At 40.9% G+C, this 20,147-nt stretch overlaps 2 protein-coding genes across 3 annotated transcripts; both read right to left on the bottom strand.

Moving 5' to 3' along the window:
* Positions 1-2,806: 2,806 nt before the first annotated feature.
* Positions 2,807-6,859, bottom strand: LOC310801922 (uncharacterized protein). 2 transcript variants are annotated; one of them, XM_083666116.1, is made up of 10 exons: positions 6,705-6,859; positions 6,432-6,584; positions 6,227-6,311; positions 5,659-5,762; positions 5,479-5,562; positions 5,212-5,273; positions 5,009-5,095; positions 4,703-4,757; positions 4,182-4,370; positions 2,807-4,072 (listed from the first exon to the last, which is right to left on the bottom strand). In XM_083666116.1, the coding sequence occupies exons 2-10, from the start codon at positions 6,570-6,572 to the stop codon at positions 3,185-3,187; spliced, it is 1,695 nt and encodes a 564-aa protein (XP_083522242.1). In that variant the 5' UTR covers positions 6,573-6,584; positions 6,705-6,859; the 3' UTR covers positions 2,807-3,184. The 2 variants fall into 2 exon arrangements, with proteins under 2 accessions (XP_083522242.1, XP_083522243.1); XM_083666117.1 differs by lacking the exon at positions 6,705-6,859 and having other exon boundaries at positions 6,432-6,644.
* A 6,734-nt stretch (positions 6,860-13,593) lies between these two features.
* LOC310813326 (putative ferric-chelate reductase 1) lies at positions 13,594-18,161 on the bottom strand. The gene is made up of 7 exons (XM_083682254.1): positions 17,993-18,161; positions 16,335-16,615; positions 15,885-16,076; positions 15,527-15,625; positions 15,049-15,196; positions 14,702-14,857; positions 13,594-14,180 (listed from the first exon to the last, which is right to left on the bottom strand). The coding sequence occupies exons 1-7, from the start codon at positions 17,997-17,999 to the stop codon at positions 14,137-14,139; spliced, it is 927 nt and encodes a 308-aa protein (XP_083538380.1). The 5' UTR covers positions 18,000-18,161; the 3' UTR covers positions 13,594-14,136.
* Positions 18,162-20,147: the final 1,986 nt, after the last annotated feature.

The following is a 20,147-nucleotide window of genomic DNA, read 5'->3' as shown; positions in this document are numbered from 1 at the left end:
CGATTTCCGCCTCCACCAGCCTTCACTGCTGTAAACCTTTATGTGTAATGTTATTTAAGGGTTCCCGTGTCTTCAAGAGGGACACAAGGGTAAAGAGGGACATGCTTAGGAACTCATGTGAATCCCACTTAAGTCAAATATGAATTACTCTTTGATTAAATCATTCTGAAGACAACAGTCTAGTCCAGACTGTAATAATATAATATCAGTTAATTCTTTTATCCAAAGGGACATACAGTATAGTGTGTGTATACATTTTTAGTATATATGGTTCTAGCGGGAATAAAACCCACAACCCTTACCCAACTTAGCCACAATGGACCACTGTACACTAGGAGAATGTGTTCACATTGGGTTAGACTATCCATGATGGCCTTGGAGTGCTTATATTTGTTTGCAGAAAAGTGACATGAGCTAAACAAAACCAAAACAAATTCCACTAACAGCTTAAAGTACATTTCTGAGCACTCTACATCATTCAAAGACATCCAAACATATCCTTCAGTGTGCAAGTACTGTATGCTTGAAAAGGACAATCAGACAGAGAGATTTGGTTTATCACCTTCATTCTGTTTCTTCAGCTGCTCTATCTTCCTCTCAGCAGCTATCAACCTCTTTAGGACCCCCAACTTTCCTAGTAGGTCCAGGAAGTCCTCCAGGAAGTCTCTCGGTTCATTCAGCAGACTGCTGGCCATAATAGGTGCAGGTTCAATCCCCACCGGACTCATTATTTGAGCCTCCATCTCTCTGCTCTCTCCATTTCCATTTTGAGTGCTACTCAGACTGACTCCCTGACTGACCTGCACCACAGACAGATAGCAACACACCACCACCAGCAGCGCTACAGTGTCCTTCATGTTTCTGACCAAAGGTCCTCTTAGCCTCCTTGTACTGTAGGGTCTGTGCATCAGATCCTCTTCTTTATGTATGCTATATGGTGACGGGTTGGGGTTAAACATTAATTGATGCCTTTCTGAGAAAAACATACAGAAAATAGTGATATGGTGTTCAAGATAAAAGGGGTACATCTATGTATGATTAGATAATGTATGATGGGATAACCGTTGCAGAAGCGGAGAGAATACTGAGAGGGAATCATGGGAGAATAGGCATCTGGCAGGAAAACATAAAGGTCTCCATGGTGCTCGTCATGTTATCAGGAACACCTGTACTGCAGTTGCACATGGTGTACACATATGACTAAAGCATGTCAGTGTACAACTGAAGGACAGATAAGTTCTAAGTTGTGTGAACTATTTCAGAATTCCAGGACACCTTTAAAAAGGAAGAGATGCGTAAGAAATACACCTGTGCACTTTGTAACCTATTGATAATTATCAAGCAATTAACCATTATTTCTGCATCTGCCTAGATAGCTGCAACTGAGTTATTGAAATTCAGTGAAATATCTGAGGAATGAATGAGATGAGGTCTCTGAGCTTGTCCAGGCTTTCCTGAAGCTGTTTGGCTGTCTGTCTGATCGACATGATGAACTTCATGGTCTCAGATTTGACTTCAGTCTTTGGTTCTGCTGGTTGTTGTTCAGTGGTGGAGTCAGTATGCACCCATTCAATCTACAGGTACTCGTTTTGCAAGAAGATGCGGCCGCCATTGCCTGTCTGAGGTTGTGTGAATATCTTTTGCATACATGGTGATGAAGAAGACATCCACTGCCATGAAGAAACCACTGCCATAGCAACTTGGGCAGCCACCTGAAGAGCTCTGTAATGCCCCCTAGGCCCCTCCCAGCTCAACGCTTGTCAGGATCTCCGCCCTGAGTCGGGTGAAGACCTCTTCACCCCCCAATACCCCCCTGTACAGTAAGACCTCTTCACCCCCCAGTACCCCCCTGTACAGTAAGACCTCTTCACCCCCCAGTACCCCCCTGTACAGTAAGACCTCTTCACCCCCCAATACCCCCCTGTACAGTAAGACCTCTTCACCCCCCAATACCCCCCTGTACAGTAAGACCTCTTCACCCCCCAATACCCCCCTGTACAGTAAGACCTCTTCACCCCCCAGTACCCCCCTGTACAGTAAGACCTCTTCACCCCCCAATACCCCCCTGTACAGTAAGACCTCTTCACCCCCCAATACCCCCCTGTACAGTAAGACCTCTTCACCCCCCAATACCCCCCTGTACAGTAAGACCTCTTCACCCCCCAGTACCCCCCTGTACAGTAAGACCTCTTCACCCCCCAGTACCCCCCTGTACAGTAAGACCTCTTCACCCCCCAGTACCCCCTGTACAGTAAGACCTCTTCACCCCCCAATACCCCCCTGTACAGTAAGACCTCTTCACCCCCCAGTACCCCCCTGTACAGTAAGACCTCTTCACCCCCCAGTACCCCCTGTACAGTAAGACCTCTTCACCCCCCAATACCCCCCTGTACAGTAAGACCTCTTCACCCCCCAGTACCCCCCTGTACAGTAAGACCTCTTCACCCCCCAGTACCCCCTGTACAGTTCCTCTACTGTAATTATTATTATTATTATTTCCTTCCTTCCTTATTCTTGCATTGTGACTGCTAATGGCACCTGGTCCTAGCATAGGCACCTGGTCCTAGCATAGGCACCTGGTCCTAGCATAGGCACCTGGTCCTAGCATAGGCACCTGGTCCTAGCATAGATTTTTGCTTATGATGACTGATGTATAGATGATTCACTTACTTTAGACAAATGTACTTGTTGTAAATCGCATTGGATAAAAGTATCTGCTAAATGTCAAAAATATAAAATAGTGGGACAGGGGAGTCATTCTGCATTCCAGTCATTTGAATTTCTTTGAAAGGAGGAGAGGCTACGGTGTGGTTATGTTAGTTTTATTGATCAATTTTACACATTTAATAATACAAAACAATAAAATCAAAAAAAATTTCTAAAACCAAATTATAACAGGCAGAATATTTTGTATTAACAGATCGAAAATTCCCGTTGATTTTAGTAATTAATAACACAATTAAATGAAATCAAACTTGATCTTTCTAACATATTTCATAATCATACATAATTCAATGCACTTTAAAAGAGAACAATATACAAACTTTAGTGGAATTTTGAATATGAATGATAGAGATGTACTGTAGAGACGGTACTGTACAATCATAGCTGATTTGGGAAAGCATTTCAAATCCAGTATGTGCCTACTATTCAAGCCAGTATCTGGGTATCTGGGTCAGGGAATTCAATCATAAATATATTCATATTCAAGTATCTGAGGAATGACAGACATGATGTCTCTCAGCTTGTCCAGGCTCTCCTGTAGCTGCTCAGCTGTCTGTCTGATTGATTGGACAAATTTCATTGTTTTAGATTTTATCTCAACCGTTTGTTCTGCCGATTCAGGCTCTAGTTCAGTTGTGGAGTCAGTATCCATCCATTCTAATCTACTGCCACTCCTCTTATCGTCAGATAATTCTGCCGCCTTCGCTTGTCTGATGTTATGAATCTCTTTGGCATCCATGACGATGAAGAAGATATCCACCGCCACAAACAAACCAGACAATATCCCAGTTGCCACCTCTGCTACGCGTACTGCCCTGGCAGCTTGGGCTGCCACCTTGCCCAGGTTGGCTACCTGGACCAATCGGGAGAGCTCTGTGATGCCCATTAGGCTCCTCCCTGTCCCGGCCGCAACCCTTTCTAGCGTCACAGGACTGAGAGTGGGACTCTCTACATCAGTGGAGCCATGCTGCCTCATTTCCTCTAAGCCCTCGCTGATATCCTGGAGAGACGTCACTACCGAGGTCATCTTCTCCTGGAACTCCTTGATGATGTTCCTGACAGCTTGGTGATCAGCAGTCTGGTTGACCATGTTGGTGATGTTTGATATGCCGGCTGTGGCTCCACCAGCCACAGCCACTCCCACACCCACCCCTGTGACAATCAGGGAGGCACCAAGGGTGAAGGGAGCCAAGATGAGGCCCACTATGGAGGTGATCCCTCCAGCTGCCCCAACAACACTGCCAGTCAGACTGCCAATGGTGGTGCCCTGGTGCACACGCTCCAAACCATCCGCCAGCTCCCACAGCATTTGCAAGTTTGTTTGGAGTTCCTCCACAGTTTTTGCACTCTGTGAAAGTGTATGTAGAGATATATTCAGTGGTGGAGGGGAAGCTGCATCGATGGACACAGACAGACAGAGAGACAGATAATTTGGTAGACTGATCTTGCGGACAAACCTTTTTAATGAGGAAAGTGATAATGAAGGGGTACCCTAAGATTTCCCCAGCTGAAGGTCTAATCGCAGGATCCCTCTGAAAGATGTCACTCAAGAGGGTGCAGAGCTCAGATGAGAAGCTCTCTGGCAGAGATGGGTAAGGACCATGCAGTATTTGGGGAATAAGCTTGATTGTACTTGCTCCTGTGAACTGTTAAATGGATACAGTAGTTCGACTGCAATCAATGCTTTATTTATGTCTAGCCACTGTCAGAAACCACTAACCGTTTGCATTTTCTAACCAAAAATCGATGGAAACAAACAATGCATTGACTTCTACTGGTTTTTGGCTGGAAAATGCTAAACTTAGCAGTTAGATTCGGTGCATAGATGAACAGGACCATAGCATGGATTGCATTCTTTCCATTTCCATAGACTACTTCCAGGGTTAGAAAGAGGTGAATTTGTCATTTGGGTCAAAGTGAGAGTTGTCACTCTCAAACAACATTTGAGACACAAAGAGGAAATTGATGTTTTACTTACTGAACATTTTAGCATGCACAATTCATACAGGATACATCCCATAGACCAAATATCACTGCAAAGGAGGGGGAATATGCATTGTAATATTCTTTGACAGATCTGAATGATACAAAATCTTCCCTCCAACAATATCTAACTAAATATAAGAAATACAACATTAAATGGGCAATCTGGGATTGGTACATCAATTGTCTTTTAAATTAATAATAGCATTAGAAATGTTTCAACCTCCATTACAGCTTGAACATATTCAACATGTACTGTACATCAGGAATTAGATGTATTGAATATAACAACAGTTTGTACCTTTTGGCATCATACATTCCATTGCTCAGTGTCTCTGGACATAGATATCTCACTGTTCCATCCGCTGATGGCGCTGGATTTGTTCCACTGGTAAAAGATAAACACATTAGTAGAAAATCTGCGGAAAAAAAAAATGGTTTAAGATATGGTTTCAAATACATGATGGCCCAATCCACCACTCTAAAACTATTGGAGTATCATACTTTTCATTGACTCGTCCAAATTCTCCCACACGAAGAGTTCCAAATTTTGTGAAAAATATGCTCTATAAAAAGGTAGATTATAAAATGTTATGAAAATTCATTTTAGAGTAAAAGAACCATTCTTGTCACATAAAATGACATGTATTTATTTTGTTTATGCTCCTACCAAAACGACATACATACCACCAACTACTTCACCTTTAAATCAATAAGTTAGCATTGACTGCTCATATTTAAATCAGTGTCCTAGCAGAGACACAGCCCTACTTGTGGCCTTAGGCCTCTGTGCAGAAGGTCCTGGTTGTGGATAAGCTTCAGTGCCATGCAGATTTGAGCAAGCCAGTCAATGATCTGTGAAGAAATCCATTCCATGATTTATGTTTAGTCATAGCATAATAGTTGTGAATGTGATGCTCAGTCTTGAACAGAAATGTTTCTTTTGCTTACCTGCTCTTCAGAGAATGGTTGTCCAGCCTCAATTTGCCCTTTGATCTTTTGTGAGAGATTTCCACCCTCACAGTGGTCCATTACTATATAATAATTGTTATCATCTGTGAAAATGTGTCATTTGTGTTAAAGGGACACTTCATTGATTTGTAACTCATATTCATTATCGCCAGCACCATACCAGTGTTTACATATTGTCTACAAAACAGCAATTTTCTATTTTCTTCCCTATGATGCCATTAGGGGTATTTCTATTTTTAATTCAGTGATTTTCAGAAACTACTATGTTTCCAGCCAGGGAGAGTGCATTTGTAGCTGTAGTTCTTAAAAATCACTGAATTACATTTTTGTTTTCCCCCCAATGACATCTTAGGGTGTCATTTCCTTAGGAATCTTTTCTTTTATCTTTTTGACTACAAAACATAGAGAATCATGATTTTCTTTATGTAGACATAGACACCGGTATGGTGCTGGAGACAGTAGCTGGCCAAATGCTTAAGTGCTTAACTCTGTTGTGGGAGATAAATTGCCCACTTAACTGAAATCTAGATAAAAGTTAATCAATTACCTTCGAAAGAGTTTTGGTGTCTTACAATATGGGGATGATTTATCTGTATGACGGTTTCAATGTCTGAGCGAGTTTCTTCAGATGTCTGCCAAACAACAACAGACAACAGGTAAAACTTAAAATACAGTGAACTATCCCTTTTATGTAGCCTATCTGATCCTTCATTGGTCAGCATAGTTTGTCGTAGTCAGCGGTGCCCACTCACCTCATTCAGATGAATCTCTTTAATGACAAAGTTGTCACCATCTTTGGAAGTAGCGATGACACTACAGTCAACCTTGGTCAGGATAGTGTATCCATGCTTGTTAAGCACACTTTGTGCAACGACACTTTGTGTACTCCCCATGTTTGGATTTTACTAGTTGAAAATGCACAATGCATTGTTTTTCAATCATTCAAATGTAATGTGTTGCAACAACATATGATATGTCAGCATTCATTCATTGCAAGACTGTTTCCTGAGTGTCCTCAGGCTTACCTTTGCTTGATTCTCTTATGTTTGTCACTTTCTGTCTCTCTCTCTCTCTCTCTCTCTCTGTCTGCAGTAGTGATGGCAGTACCTTGCAGTGGGCGTACAGTTCCACTGTTATCAGCACGAACACCATACAGACATTATGTTTAAATAAACACACAGATCCGGATGAGGTCCGGGTGAAGCTATCAACAGGTGGATAAGGTATGAATTCAAACCATGTGATTTACAAGAAACAATTCCCATGTAGATATGAGAGTAATGGTGCAGCCTAAAGGTAAACAAGCTAACACACCTTAACAGGTTTAACAAGGTTTCCAGTTTCAGTTAGTTGAGCAGTTGCAGCATGGCATTTTGATATTATCAAAATGCCATGCTGCAAAGCAAATGATTAATGGATTCAAACAGGTCAGAAGAAACCACAGACACCATTAGGGGCTTACGTCAAAAAGCATCATGTTGCTTTTTAATCATATGTAATCATATGATTCATGAACTCTATTGTTCTATAGAACATCAGAAGAAAGATGTAAAATCTTTAATATCATCAGACCTAAATCATCAGTTCGAGTTAATTTATTCGAGTTTATTAATTTGTCATGAATTGTTGAAAATCTGGAAAATTGTTCAACAAATGCCAGTTCCTAAGCATCAGAAGAAGGCAAATGTATAACAAACAACCACTTTTAAACTGTATGGTAATATGGTGGGGTTACATAACTTTTGTTTAATTATATTTATTTTATTTTTTAAGGGATAGTTCAGCTTTGAAAAATAGAATTTAAGTTCTATCTGATAGCATTGCTGGCATCATTTCTACTCCCTCCCCTAACCTTTAAGAACGTACCGTCACACTGGTGTGACGGCCCCTGCTTTTCCATAAAAGCGTACCGTCACACGGGTGTGTTTAGAACAGGGGTGCCCAAATTCTTCCCAGTGGAGGGCCAAAATTTAATCTGGGGGGAGGGTCGTGGGCCAAAATGTTAATTTTGCAGTACATTAAGTTAAATATGGGTATATATAGCATGCATGTACAAAATAAACACTATCACAAAGTAATTTTGGGAATGACACTGTTTATTGTGCTTCACATTAATGTTCAAAAGATTACTGACGTCAATCTGGCTTCTTTAAATTAGAAAAATAATTGAAGCACTATGAAATATTTGAAGACAGACAGGGAACATTACTAGGCCTTGGGCCTATATCTTCAAATACAAAGACATTTAGTGCAAAGTAACATGGGACAAAACATGTCTCCATGGGACCAAAATACATTCTTCACTGGTTTGAACAATCATTTTTAAATCAGGAATAGTAGTAGAATTGGACAACAGCTTGAAAAGGTTTGTAGAAATCAGTACTGTACTTACAAGTGCAATAAACAAAGTAACATGGGACAAAACATGCCCCCATTAATCATACAGAGCAGAACATACTCTGACACATTGGAGGCCTAGGCCTACACATCCTGCCTGAAGTAGGCTAGGCCTATCAGTGGGAGACATGAAGCCTGTCCTTGGTTTTTAAAAGTCTCTCAATATCAGGCTCCAGCTGACTAACTGACAAAGTGAGAATGTCATGTAGGTGAGAGTCAGATAAAGCATTTCTCAGTTTGGACTTATTAAGATTCATCAGGCTGAAAGGCTGTTCACATACATAGGTACTTCCAAAGAGGGATAACATCACCTGTGCATGTTTGCGGATCTTGCCATATCTGTGTGCAGGAACACATTTGTAAAAGTCACGTTCTTCAGGCCGATGTTTTTATCGCACAGTTGCTCCTGATGCAAAATACAATGGTATTTAAAAATCGAGCCACCAAACTCACGGACTTTGTCCGACACAAGTGCAGTTAGGCCTGCTCTCTTACCGACCATGGCCGGGGCTCCATCAGTCGTGATGCCAGATAGGTTTTCCCACTTCAACCCGTTCTTGTCCATAATTCGCTGCACTGCCATAAAAATATCGATACCTCTTGTTGTCCCTTTCAGTGTTTCAAGGCCCGCTAGTTCTTGACACACTTCAAAGTCCTCATTGACACCTCGCAAAACACCAGCAACTGTGCTGAGTCAGATATGTCGGTGCTTTCATCGCTTAGGATGGAGAAGGCAGAAAACCGACCTGCTCTTTGGGCTATCTGGCCCCGAACGTCTTCGGCCATGTCCTCAACGCGGCGGGTGACCGTGTTCCGTGACAGGCTAATCTGAGAAAAAGCCCGCATCTGAGTTGGACACACAGCTTCAGAAGCAATTGTCAGACACTCTTTGACAAAATCACCCGCAGCAAAAGCTCGTCCACTTCTGACAATGACTTTGCTAATGCGATAACTTGCCCGAGTGGCATTTTCTTGTGCAGTGAACGGCTGAAGTAAAGTTCGCTGCTGTGTGGTTAGCTTTCTTAGCAAGTCTGCTACCTTCAGCTTGCGATCGTCACCTGTGTATTTTGCGAACTGGTGAGAATGCATAGTTTCATAGTGACGACGAATGTTGAAACAGCGACCCTCTGCTTACATACCAGACACACTGCGTTGGAATCGACCTCGGTAAAAAGATAACCATGTTCCCAACTTTTTTTGAATTTTCGTTTGTCTGTGTGCCACTGCTTAACACGCTCCATCCTTGCATCCTCTCACTCACTGGTCTTCGCCTCACCGGATTGCATCTGGTAGGAGCTCAACAGCGCCACCCTACCATCATTGTATCACAATGTTATTCTCTGGTCAGGAGTGGAAGTGCACCAATAAATAATATTCAATGAGAGCGAGCGCAGCGAGCGAGCGCAGATTCCGAGCGCTGATGGTGGGAAAAAATTATACAGTGGATAAGGCGCGGGCCAAATATAATCGGGCCCCAAATTGGGCAGCCATGATTTATACTAATCTTTTTCAGCCATTTGTGATTTTTAATGTGAGGCAGACAAACTAAATCCTTAACTTCTCCTTGTCCGATTGTCCTCTTCCAATTTTGTTGCAAGGCTGCAATCAGTTGATTTTAATTTTGGATTAATTCAGTGCCATATTCTTTTAAAAGTTGTGACATAATATTTCCATCCTTCATAATATCATTGTTGTGAATTTCACAAATTATTCTGTTGTGAAAGATCTTTTCCATAAACGTTTTCCATAAAATTGAAATCTATTCCATGCATTATAATCCTATGATTTCTACCTCCATCAGCCTTGCCTGATGAACACGCAGACAGTAAATTGTACATCACCAATAACTGTTAATAAGTTACAGCCTTTTGAACTTTGGTGAGGTCTGATACTGTAGCTTGCCATTTAATATCTGGGAAACACATTCAACAAATTGGCAACCATTAAAAGCCACACCTACTGCTGTAGATGTCACAAAGCTGTCAAACTTTTGAAATACTGTAGCATATGTATGTTCAAAATGGTATCGCCATTTCGAAAATGAAATTGTATACATAGTCCCCTTATTTATGGGCACCAAGTCAGGTGTGTTCTGTCTCCTCACCATAATTAACAAAAACCCCAAAACAACTGTCTCACAGGTAAGTTTGACCATGACAATGCAATGGTCAGACAGAGGGCTAGGAGACATTACTGCGCAGTATATTTCAGAAATTGCTGAATATAAGTATATGTAATCTATACGATAATAGGTTTTATGTTTATTGGAGAAGAAACTGTATTGCCGAACTGAAGGGTTAATAGTTCTGAATGCATACAAAAGATTGAAATCTGAAATAAAATTGGACAAACAGGCAGATCCTGTTCCTCAGGATGTGAGCGGTCTAAAGCCGGATTTAAAGCCGCGTTCATGTCCGCATCCATGATCAAGGCGTAGTCTTGCATACCTGATAAGATCCTTGATAAGTAGTTGAAAAATGTTTGCGTCGAATTGGTTAGGAGCATATCCAGATAAAAATGCTAATTTTGGCCCAGCTATGGTGGTTTTGATAAAAGAGATGCGCCCATCAGTACTGCCAAATTTCACAAGAGAGCGCTTCGAAACAGTAAGTGAGCCTCGGGCTTTCGATTCAAGCGAAGCGGATGCCGCTTAGTAATCGTGTCTATTAGCAAATCGATGCACATCAGTCGCCTTTAGGTGAGACTCCTGAATGAACGCAATGTCTCCATGCTTTCTGCGAAGGTCATCTAGGCAAGCTGCACGCTTAATTGGGCCGTTCAATCCATTCGTATTCCAGCTGGCTATTTGTAACGTTGTCAAAGTAAAAGAGCAAGGTTGGGCAAAATGAGAGACCTCTATAAAATGTCCCCATTCTTTATGTAAGAATAGTATTCATATAGTATGTAAAGTATCAGTGTAATAAAAATACTAAGAAGATCTAACCCCCGGTCACCACAACACCCAAAGCTGTCAACAAAGAACAGGTGACAGAATTTAAAAAAAAAAAAAAAAAAAAGAAGAAAAAAATCCCCCCAGAAAACAACACAGCTGACACTGAGAAAGCGGGCTGTAAACATGCTCGACGCAGCCCGTCCCTCATATAAACGAACAAAACAGAGTTGTCACTCTAATAGGTTTAATAACCCAGTATAGTTATATTCAAGGCATTATTGTTTTTGTTCGTGTAGTATATTTTGCTCTGACCAGAAGAAGGCCTAGTGGGTTAGGCCCTTGGAATGTTGCAGCATGCAGTTGACCTCTGTAGGTTGGGGGGATGGTAAAGGAGAGATAGTGGTGGGGGTAGTCTTAATTAGTTAAGGCTGTGAACAGCACCAAAAGGCATACCCTTATTTGGTGAAAACTGTAAACATCACCATCGTATAGGTTGAAAATGTTTAGGGTAATGTGGACATGGGAATTCCATGCCCAAATCTGGAAGACAAAGCAGGCTGTTTTGTATAAAAGACTGAACGGCTGGACTAGATAGGGGGGGGACATTATTGACTGGACAGGAGCCCCCACATCTGGCCGTGGTATGTAATGATGAAGTTACGATTAATTAAAGACGATTAAACTGACTCATCCGGACCTCTGCAGCTTCCTTTCTTCATCTAAGTATATTTACTACATTCGTTATATCACAAACGCTGACTTTGCTTAAACGAGGAAGCTAGTTTGAGTCCAATAGTGTTACTTACTGCTAAAGAAAAATTGTGGCAGACCATAAGAAAACGGAACAATCTTATCTAAGATGAATCAAATGAGAGAGTTAGTGCTGGGTTACACACCCAATAGCTCCAGGACCAACGTTGGACACACTTCTGATGTAAAGTATAAAAGGTGGCTGGAGGACAAATGAATAGGCGGTAATACATACTGTATGGAGATGTTTCACACATGTTGATTGGTGCTGGAGTTCAAAAGTAAAAAAGGGTTAGGTTTAGAAAAAGAGGACTGTACACTGAACACTACATACTCCCAAGTGTGTTTATTATAGCAACAACATCTGGTCTCCATCAACACCTAATTACGCACCTTAATTAAACAACTCAAAGATGCTGTTGCCTGACACAGCCTACTTCTGCACTAGAAATCACTTTCAATGGAGGAACTCCATAGGATGTGATCTTTAATCCAGGACTGCTTAACCTGGGTCTGGAACACTAGCCAACAAAACACAGTTTGTTTAGTCCTGATTAAAAAAAAACGGTTCACATAAAACAATATTCATCGTTATATAATGTGTCTACCATCCTTGCATCAAAGTTAACTTCAAATAGGGCATTTCAGTTATGCATGCTTATAATCTGAACACATGAAGCCGAGCCATACAACACTATTGATCAAGAGTGCTTCTAGAGTGCTTCTAGAGTGCTAACAAGAGTGTTTTTGTTTTTATGTATTTTGTACCCACACCTTACCATCTTGTACAGTTGCACTGCATAATACTGCAAAAGTATCAGGGCACCCAAAAGTAATGGGACAATTGGCTTGACAGGTGTATTCCTTCACATAATTTGTGCAGACATAAGGGAGCTGTCAATGTGTAATATTGATTCTAGGCTTTGGATTTGCTTTTGGAGTGTGCTATTGTTGTCTGTCAACACGAGGACCAAAGAGGTGTCAATGAAAGTCAAGGAAGCCATTATTAGGGTGAAAATTATCTGAATGGTGAAATTTGATTTAAAATCCAAAATCCTAGAGCCGAAACAGAGAAAAAAATCATGATTTCTGATTTCAGGCCTCCTTTGTAAAACAGCTCTTTGAACCTCAATGGGATTGGATAAATAAAGGTTAAATAAAAAAAAATTAAAATCTGATTAAGAATATATCTCTCTATGAAGTAGTGCCCACACAAGCATCATTGTATAACGCAGTCTTGTAGAACAGTCACGTAGTAGAGGTCATCATAGAATTAACATTCTATTTCTATGGAGGGAATAACATTGCCTTTGAGGAGATGAATGTTTTTCAGTGATACAGCAACAAAGACTTGTTGTCAGAAGGTGTCAGAAATGCTATATTTATATCTGTTCTTTCCCTTGTGTACTTGGCTCTATCACAATAGAAAATCAACTAGACTAGTGCATAAGTAATAGGACAGTGATGCATATTTTCTTCTTTTGGCTCTATACACCAAAAGTTTGGATTTGAGTTGTTTCAAACAATTACTGTGAGGTTAAAGTATAGATTTTTAGATTTTAGTTGAAAAACTTAAAAATACAAAATAAAAGATAGTGTAACCTGTTATGACTACATTCGTTTTTCCTGACTCCATATGACTACAAGTATGCCTTCACATCCAGTCAGGAATTGTCCTGGTCAGGTCTTGGCAAGCAGTAAAATACCAAACCTCAAACCAAATGTATTAGATTAAATTTGATTGATTAAGATTGACTGATTGATTTAACCATTCTATAATGCTATAATGCTCTACTCTACACTCATTTTAACGGTTATTGATTTGGAAAATACATATCAAGAACACACACATCCCCATGAGAGATCAAAAAAGATGCATTGCATTAAATGTTTATTTTCAAAATGTTGTAATAGAAATATGAATATAACTATATAATAAAACATTACGGAATTCCTGAAGCTGTCAGAAACAACATTTTGCCATCCAGTGGCTTTATCATTGGACACACACACACACACCCACACACACACACACACCCACACACCCACACACCCACACACAGTGATTGAATGCATAGGGCTATTTGATAAAAGCTATCTGGTTTCATTTATCCTGCAATGGTTGAGCATGTGTGTGCAAACACTCAAGACATGCTTATATTCACGTACACAAACACACACACACACACACGATAAACTAACACAAAAAGACCAACTTCTTACTTCATTTAAAAAACATGATCATGTCAGTTTTTTTCAGTTCAAAATGTTGACCTCTTTCTCTGGTGGGTGTTCCATTGAGGATGTTAAAAAAAAGTGCATTTATAAACATGTAAAATTGTCCTATTGCGTTCTCAGTATGAGAGAGAATGTACATTCCCTGAGGTCATTTTCTGTCCTTCACCTTCAGATCCACCTCACAGCATGGCTAGACCAAGCACACCAAACATGATCAACAGAGCTGTGGGAGGGAGGGGGGAGGGAGAGAGAAAGAGAGAAAGAAAGAGAGAAAAAGAGAAACATCAATTGTAAATATTATTGAGTTTTTTTCTTTCTTATACTGTACAACTCCTGTTGCCTTGACAACAAACCAATCCTCCATCCATTTCCTTACGAAATACTTTTGAATTTAAATAGAATGCTATCCATATTGAATGTGCACTAAACCAGAACTGTGGATCAACTGCTCCGCTTCTGTCACTCAGTGTGACTATGGCCCTTTCTCAATTGTTAGAAACACGATCCATCACATCCTCTCCTCTGTCCTCCACTTGCTTCTTACATTGGAAGAGAAGATCAAGGTGCCTCTCCTTACATATTCTCCTCCAATGCTTTTTGAGAAGGAAGCGAGTGGAGGACGGAGGAGAGGATGCGAGGAATCAAGTTTCTAACAATTGAGCAAGGCCCATACAGTACTGTACACAGTATGGGCTTTCCCTCTCCTACCAAGTGAGATGTCCAGATATTCCCACAGACTCTTACCTTGAGTGAGGGAGTGCAGGAGTGTGATTCCGTGGCTGGTGGTGGGGGCGGTGGTGGTGGCGTTGGTGCTGAGGGAGTTGATGACGGTGCTGTTGACGTTGGCCACGTTCACTGCTGACGTGCTGACCAGACGGGAAGTGGGATTACCAATGGTTCCTGGAAACAGAGAAATTACTGAGTCAGAGACACCAGAGAGGTGTGTGTGTGTGTGTGTGTGTGTGTGTGTGTGTGTCTGTGGTGTGCATGCATGCATGTGTGCTTACATGCACATTTGTGAGTGTGTGTGTGTGTGTGTGTGTGTGTGTGTGTATGTGTGTGTGTGTGTGTGTGTGTGTCTAATTCCTCACCATTAACGAAGGTTCCATCAGAGAGGGAGAGGAAGTAGCTGGTGTCAGCTGCGTTGGCACGTTGGGCAGTAGCGTTGGGCAGAGTGGCGGTGAAGGTGCACTGGATCACATTGCCACTGACTGAGCCTTGGGCTGAATTCACAGGCAGCTATAAAAAGAAGGTCATATCTGGTGTTAGTCAGTACACTGTGATTCAGCAGGTGTTGACCACTTACAGTAGCAGCCCTGATGAAGGACGAGAATTTGAATTCCAATTCAATGTAATTGCAATGTAATATTCCAGTTTGTTCAGGAGATGGAATTCAAATTCATAAATAATTTAGACTAATTTATGTTCTTAATATCTTAGGAGGATTGTTCCAACTCATGAATTGAATCCTAATTCATTTCCTGAACTTCCTGATATTAAGACTCACCCCCTGAGAGTCATTCCAGGAAGTCAAACCTCATGCAGGTTATGACTGGTCAAGCAACTCACCGTGGTAACCTCGGTCAGAGATCCATTGTTCAAGACAGTGGTGAAGAACTTCACTGAGCCATTGTCATTAGCACACACATAGGTGGAGTCATTACCGCCCTGTGGGAGATAGAGTGAATAAGATAACATTAAAACAACATATAGGAGAGAATGAGTATGAGTGTTATCTTGGGAGGCCACCAGGTTTTCAGATCACTATTCACTAATTTCACTAATCAATGTGTAAATTGCTAAGTCATGTCAATTCCTGTCAGTTTGGGTGTTGATTTCAGAAATTCACATTTCAAGACAACTTTTCATAGAAAACACTAAATGTTTTCAAATGAAACAAATTCAACATTTCAGAGACAGGTATTACCTGTTGGGAGTCGGTGGACAGGCCAACAGCGATGTAGCCTGTCGACTGTCCTCGTAACTGGAAAGAGAACACCTGTCCTGAAGTCTGCATGAGGGAGAGGAAGAAGCAGGAACCTGCCACTTCGGGGTCGCAGTCAGAAGGCTGAGAACCACAGAACTGGGTCTTTCCACAGTTGGCCCTGGAGATGTTTGTCTGGGTGTGTAGAGACAAAATAGACTGTCAAAGAAACATCCAAACTGGAACAGACTGGATTTTTCGCACTTTGGTCATTTCAGTGTGTCAGGTGTGTTGGGATTCTATAAATGGACTTTAAATAAAGGTGGATTTGATTTGATTAAGGAACGATCTGAGAGGTCAAGCAATGGTGGATAAAAAGAGGGGGGGGGGGGGGGGGTGGAGGAAATTCCTGGTACTAGTGTTTTGTGAGAGTGAGACATTTAGCCTACTCACCGAGAGAACTCCAACTGTGGTGTTGACAGCTGGGAGGGACACTGTAGCATTGGCAGATGCTGTGGCATTGGCAGATGCTGTGGCATTGGCAGATGCTGTGGCATTGGCAGACGCTGTGGCATTAGCAGATGCTGTGGCATTGGCAGACGCTGTGGCATTAGCAGATGCTGTGGCATTGGCAGACGCTGTGCCATTGGTAGCAGTGCTGTTCTGTGCATAAGTCCCCGACATCATACAGGCCACCATCACCACAACCGCAATAATCAGCTTACTGCCCATTCCTGGTATAGGGGGGTAGGGTAAATCAGGCGGTTAGGATGAACTCACAAAATATCAATGTCAATCTTTTTTTGTTTATCTATTTAAAGGCATCATATACAGGATTGCAGGAGAATTGCATTGAATGGGAATTGCAATGACAATTCAGAATAGTGTCTCCTGCTCTCTCCCTCCCCTTGCTCAGTGCAACCTACTTCTAAATGAAACAATGAATCTGTCAATCATCTTTTTTTACCCAGTGAATGACCTTGAAACAAGCATGAACATGAACACTGTTGAACACTGAACAAGTTGCAGATTACAGGGCCACAGCAAGTAATAGACACCCAGCAACGTCCCAAAATCTAATTCAGGCAGAAGGGCAGGGTCTTGGCAGGTGCACACACTGTCACAGACTGCCAATGCATCATAAGTAATGATTCAGCATGGTTGTTTAGTGACATTTTCAAGGAAAAAAAGCTACATATCGCACCTTTAACCTTTATTTATGTAGGTTAGTCTTATTCAAGAGACATGGTATTCAAGCTTACAGGTGATATCTTACAAAAGTCTGACATATTTGTTGATGATGTTACAGCTTGTCTCAAAGGCTATGCATTCCCTCAATTAAAATATCTACTTTGAATAGTGATTTTTCTGAATATGGAAACTGAAAACATTTATATACTATATATTTATTATAACTTACATGTATGGTATGATCATTATATTACATGAAACTTGTGATAAAATATTAAAAAGAGGTAACCAAAATAGTGCATACAACTATTATTTATTATTATTATTATTTACATTTATGGCATTTAGCAGACGCCTTTCCCCAAAGTGACTTACAACAAATACGTTTGTTTAAGTAAGTGAATCATCTATCCATCAGTCATCATAAGAAAAAGTAATCTATGGTATCGTTTATTTTTATTTTTTTAATAAGGCTTAAACTATATTAACTATTAGTTCCAACGCAAGGGCAGCGAGTGGATACAATGTGTAGGCCTATTCAACAACAAACACTGTGCAATTAAGTTGTTTAGACGAACAAAGTACATGGGACATTTTTTGGTTGGATTTAGTAGTCATTATTTCCAATTTAATTGTCGGCAATTCACTATGGAGTAATTAAAGGCAATCATGCAAAATTATTAAATATCATTATTAATTAATACTAATAGTAAAACAAAAGATATCTGACAAACTGCTCTAAGAAAAACAGCTAGGCGTTGCCAAAATACAAAAGAAAATCAAGTATATTATCATTTTGTACATTTCCCCTATAACTGGCAGTATAGAGGCAAGAATAAGTCATATTAATATATATTTTAAATCATGTTTGAGTAAAATATCCACATCATAAGATAAACAAAAATAGTCAAAGTTTTTACCGGTCATTGTGTGTTTGTTGAAGAAGTAAAAAGCGTCACAATTCTCTGTAAAGAAGATGATCCTGCAAGCTAGATGTTGTCCTTGTGGCAATGTCACAGGTGTGCTCGTAAAATAGATGTTCTCACAATGTGTCCTTGAGGTGATGTGGCACCTGCTTGTGCTCTACCGCTATTTAACACATCACTGAGGAGAGGGGGGCATGAGAGGAAGAGGAACGCTTGCGTCATAAGGTGTGGCATTTTCTTTTTTGTGTTTCACAATAGGATGCAGACGTAAGATATTTTTTTTCCAGGAGTAGGTGTGGACCTGCCGTGAAACTCCTCTATGGAAACAATAGAATTGTGCCAAGTCACTGGACTCTTTTTCTGAAGCCTCGCCTTCTTGGATCAGTCACCAATCATCTCTTTGGAGACTGGAAACTCCAAATGCTTGGTAAATGTAATGCATACTTGGCAGGAATATAAAGGACATGAGAATTATCAATGTGCTACACCAAAAATATATCAAATTCCACCACCACATCACAGAAAATCCTGCCCACTTGTTCTCAATACTCTATTTATCCACTAGTCTCACTAAATCAGACTATCCATTTAGATGAGATTGTGATTGAGATTATTCATCCACTGTCCAATGACAATACAATTATTTTGCTCTCTAGTCTAACAATACAAATAACCACAATGTCGCTTTGATTAAAATGAGTTGAAAAGGATGGTTCTAATTTGACACTTGGTTGAAAAAAAGAAAGGGAGATGAAATAGCAGCGAGATTATATTTCTGTATTAATCTCCGCAGAGAAAATACGCCACAACAGTATAACCACCATAAAAACAACAGATAAGAAACAGAATCACCACACCAAAAAACAGTACATATATATGAAAAGACATGTAGAAAAATGTAAAGGTCACTTCCAGTCTGTTGGCAAAACAGATAATTGATGCTGTCTTCTTTACAGATCAGTTTGACTCATCAATGTAATTGTCATTGACTGAACAAGCTGGGCACAAATTGGAAAACTTGTGAAAAAATATGAATTGCAGTAGCTTGTGTTATGATAATAATATGTGTTCATGTGTTCATGTGTGTTTATACTGTAAACACTCCAGTATATGTCCAATCACGCATATCACATACACCAGGTTGTCTCCCTGTGAGGGTGGGGGGGGACTAGAACTGTGAGGGGTGGGGGGGGGACTAGAACTGTGAGGGGTGGGGGGGGACTAGAACTGTGAGGGGTGGGGGGGGACTAGAACTGTGAGGGGTGGGGGGGGACTAGAACTGTGAGGGGTGGGGGGGGACTAGAACCGGTCTGTTTTCTGCTTTGTTTGAATGTTACCATTGTGTCTTGTGGTTCATTCTGTTCATCGCTATGCCTTTTCATCGAAAGTTACCTAAGTGACAATAGTTACACAGATATTCCAGGCTGCATTGAATTGTCACTCAAAATGCCTTTGTTGCTTGTCAGGGTTTACTGTTCCCTGTAATCTGATAGAGATTAACTGCACCGCTCAATGTCACGTAGACATCGGGGGTGTACAGTGATTGCGCTAATACTAATGTAGACTTCGGGGGTGTACAGTGATTGTGCTAATACTAATGTAGCTGATGTTTTATTTTCGAGGTGTTTACTTACATCTGGATAAGTGATTCATAGGTTGTTGGGCTTGGTAGTAAATAAATAATAATAATATAAATAATAAAGACAATGAATACAATGTGTTGATAATTTATCGTAAGTAGCAGTTATGTCATCCCCACACCTAGTTGGGCTTAGCGGTTATGCTGGCATGACAACATAGCATTGTGGTGAATGGAAATCTGCTACTGGAACACACATACACTGGCACACACACACACACACACACACACACACACACAAAATGCAAAGTGCAGTGAACTCATTGTCATGTTCAAGAAATCAGTTTGAAATGATGTGAGCTTTGTGACATGGCGCTAACCCTAACCCTAACCCTAACCCTAACCCTGCTGGAAGTAGCCATCAGAAGATGGGTACACTGTGGTCATAAAGGGATGGACATGGTCAGCAACAATACTCAGGTAGGCTGTGATGCTCAATTGGTACAAAGGGGCCCAAAGTGTGCCAAGAAAATATCCCCCACACCATTAGATATTTGCGTTAACGAGCAG

Source organism: Argentina silus (assembly GCF_951799395.1).
Source record: "Argentina silus genome assembly, chromosome: 1".
NCBI lineage: Eukaryota > Metazoa > Chordata > Actinopteri > Argentiniformes > Argentinidae > Argentina > Argentina silus.
The sequence above is the reverse complement of the archived record's forward strand: the minus strand, read 5'-3'. Positions and strand labels throughout refer to the sequence as shown.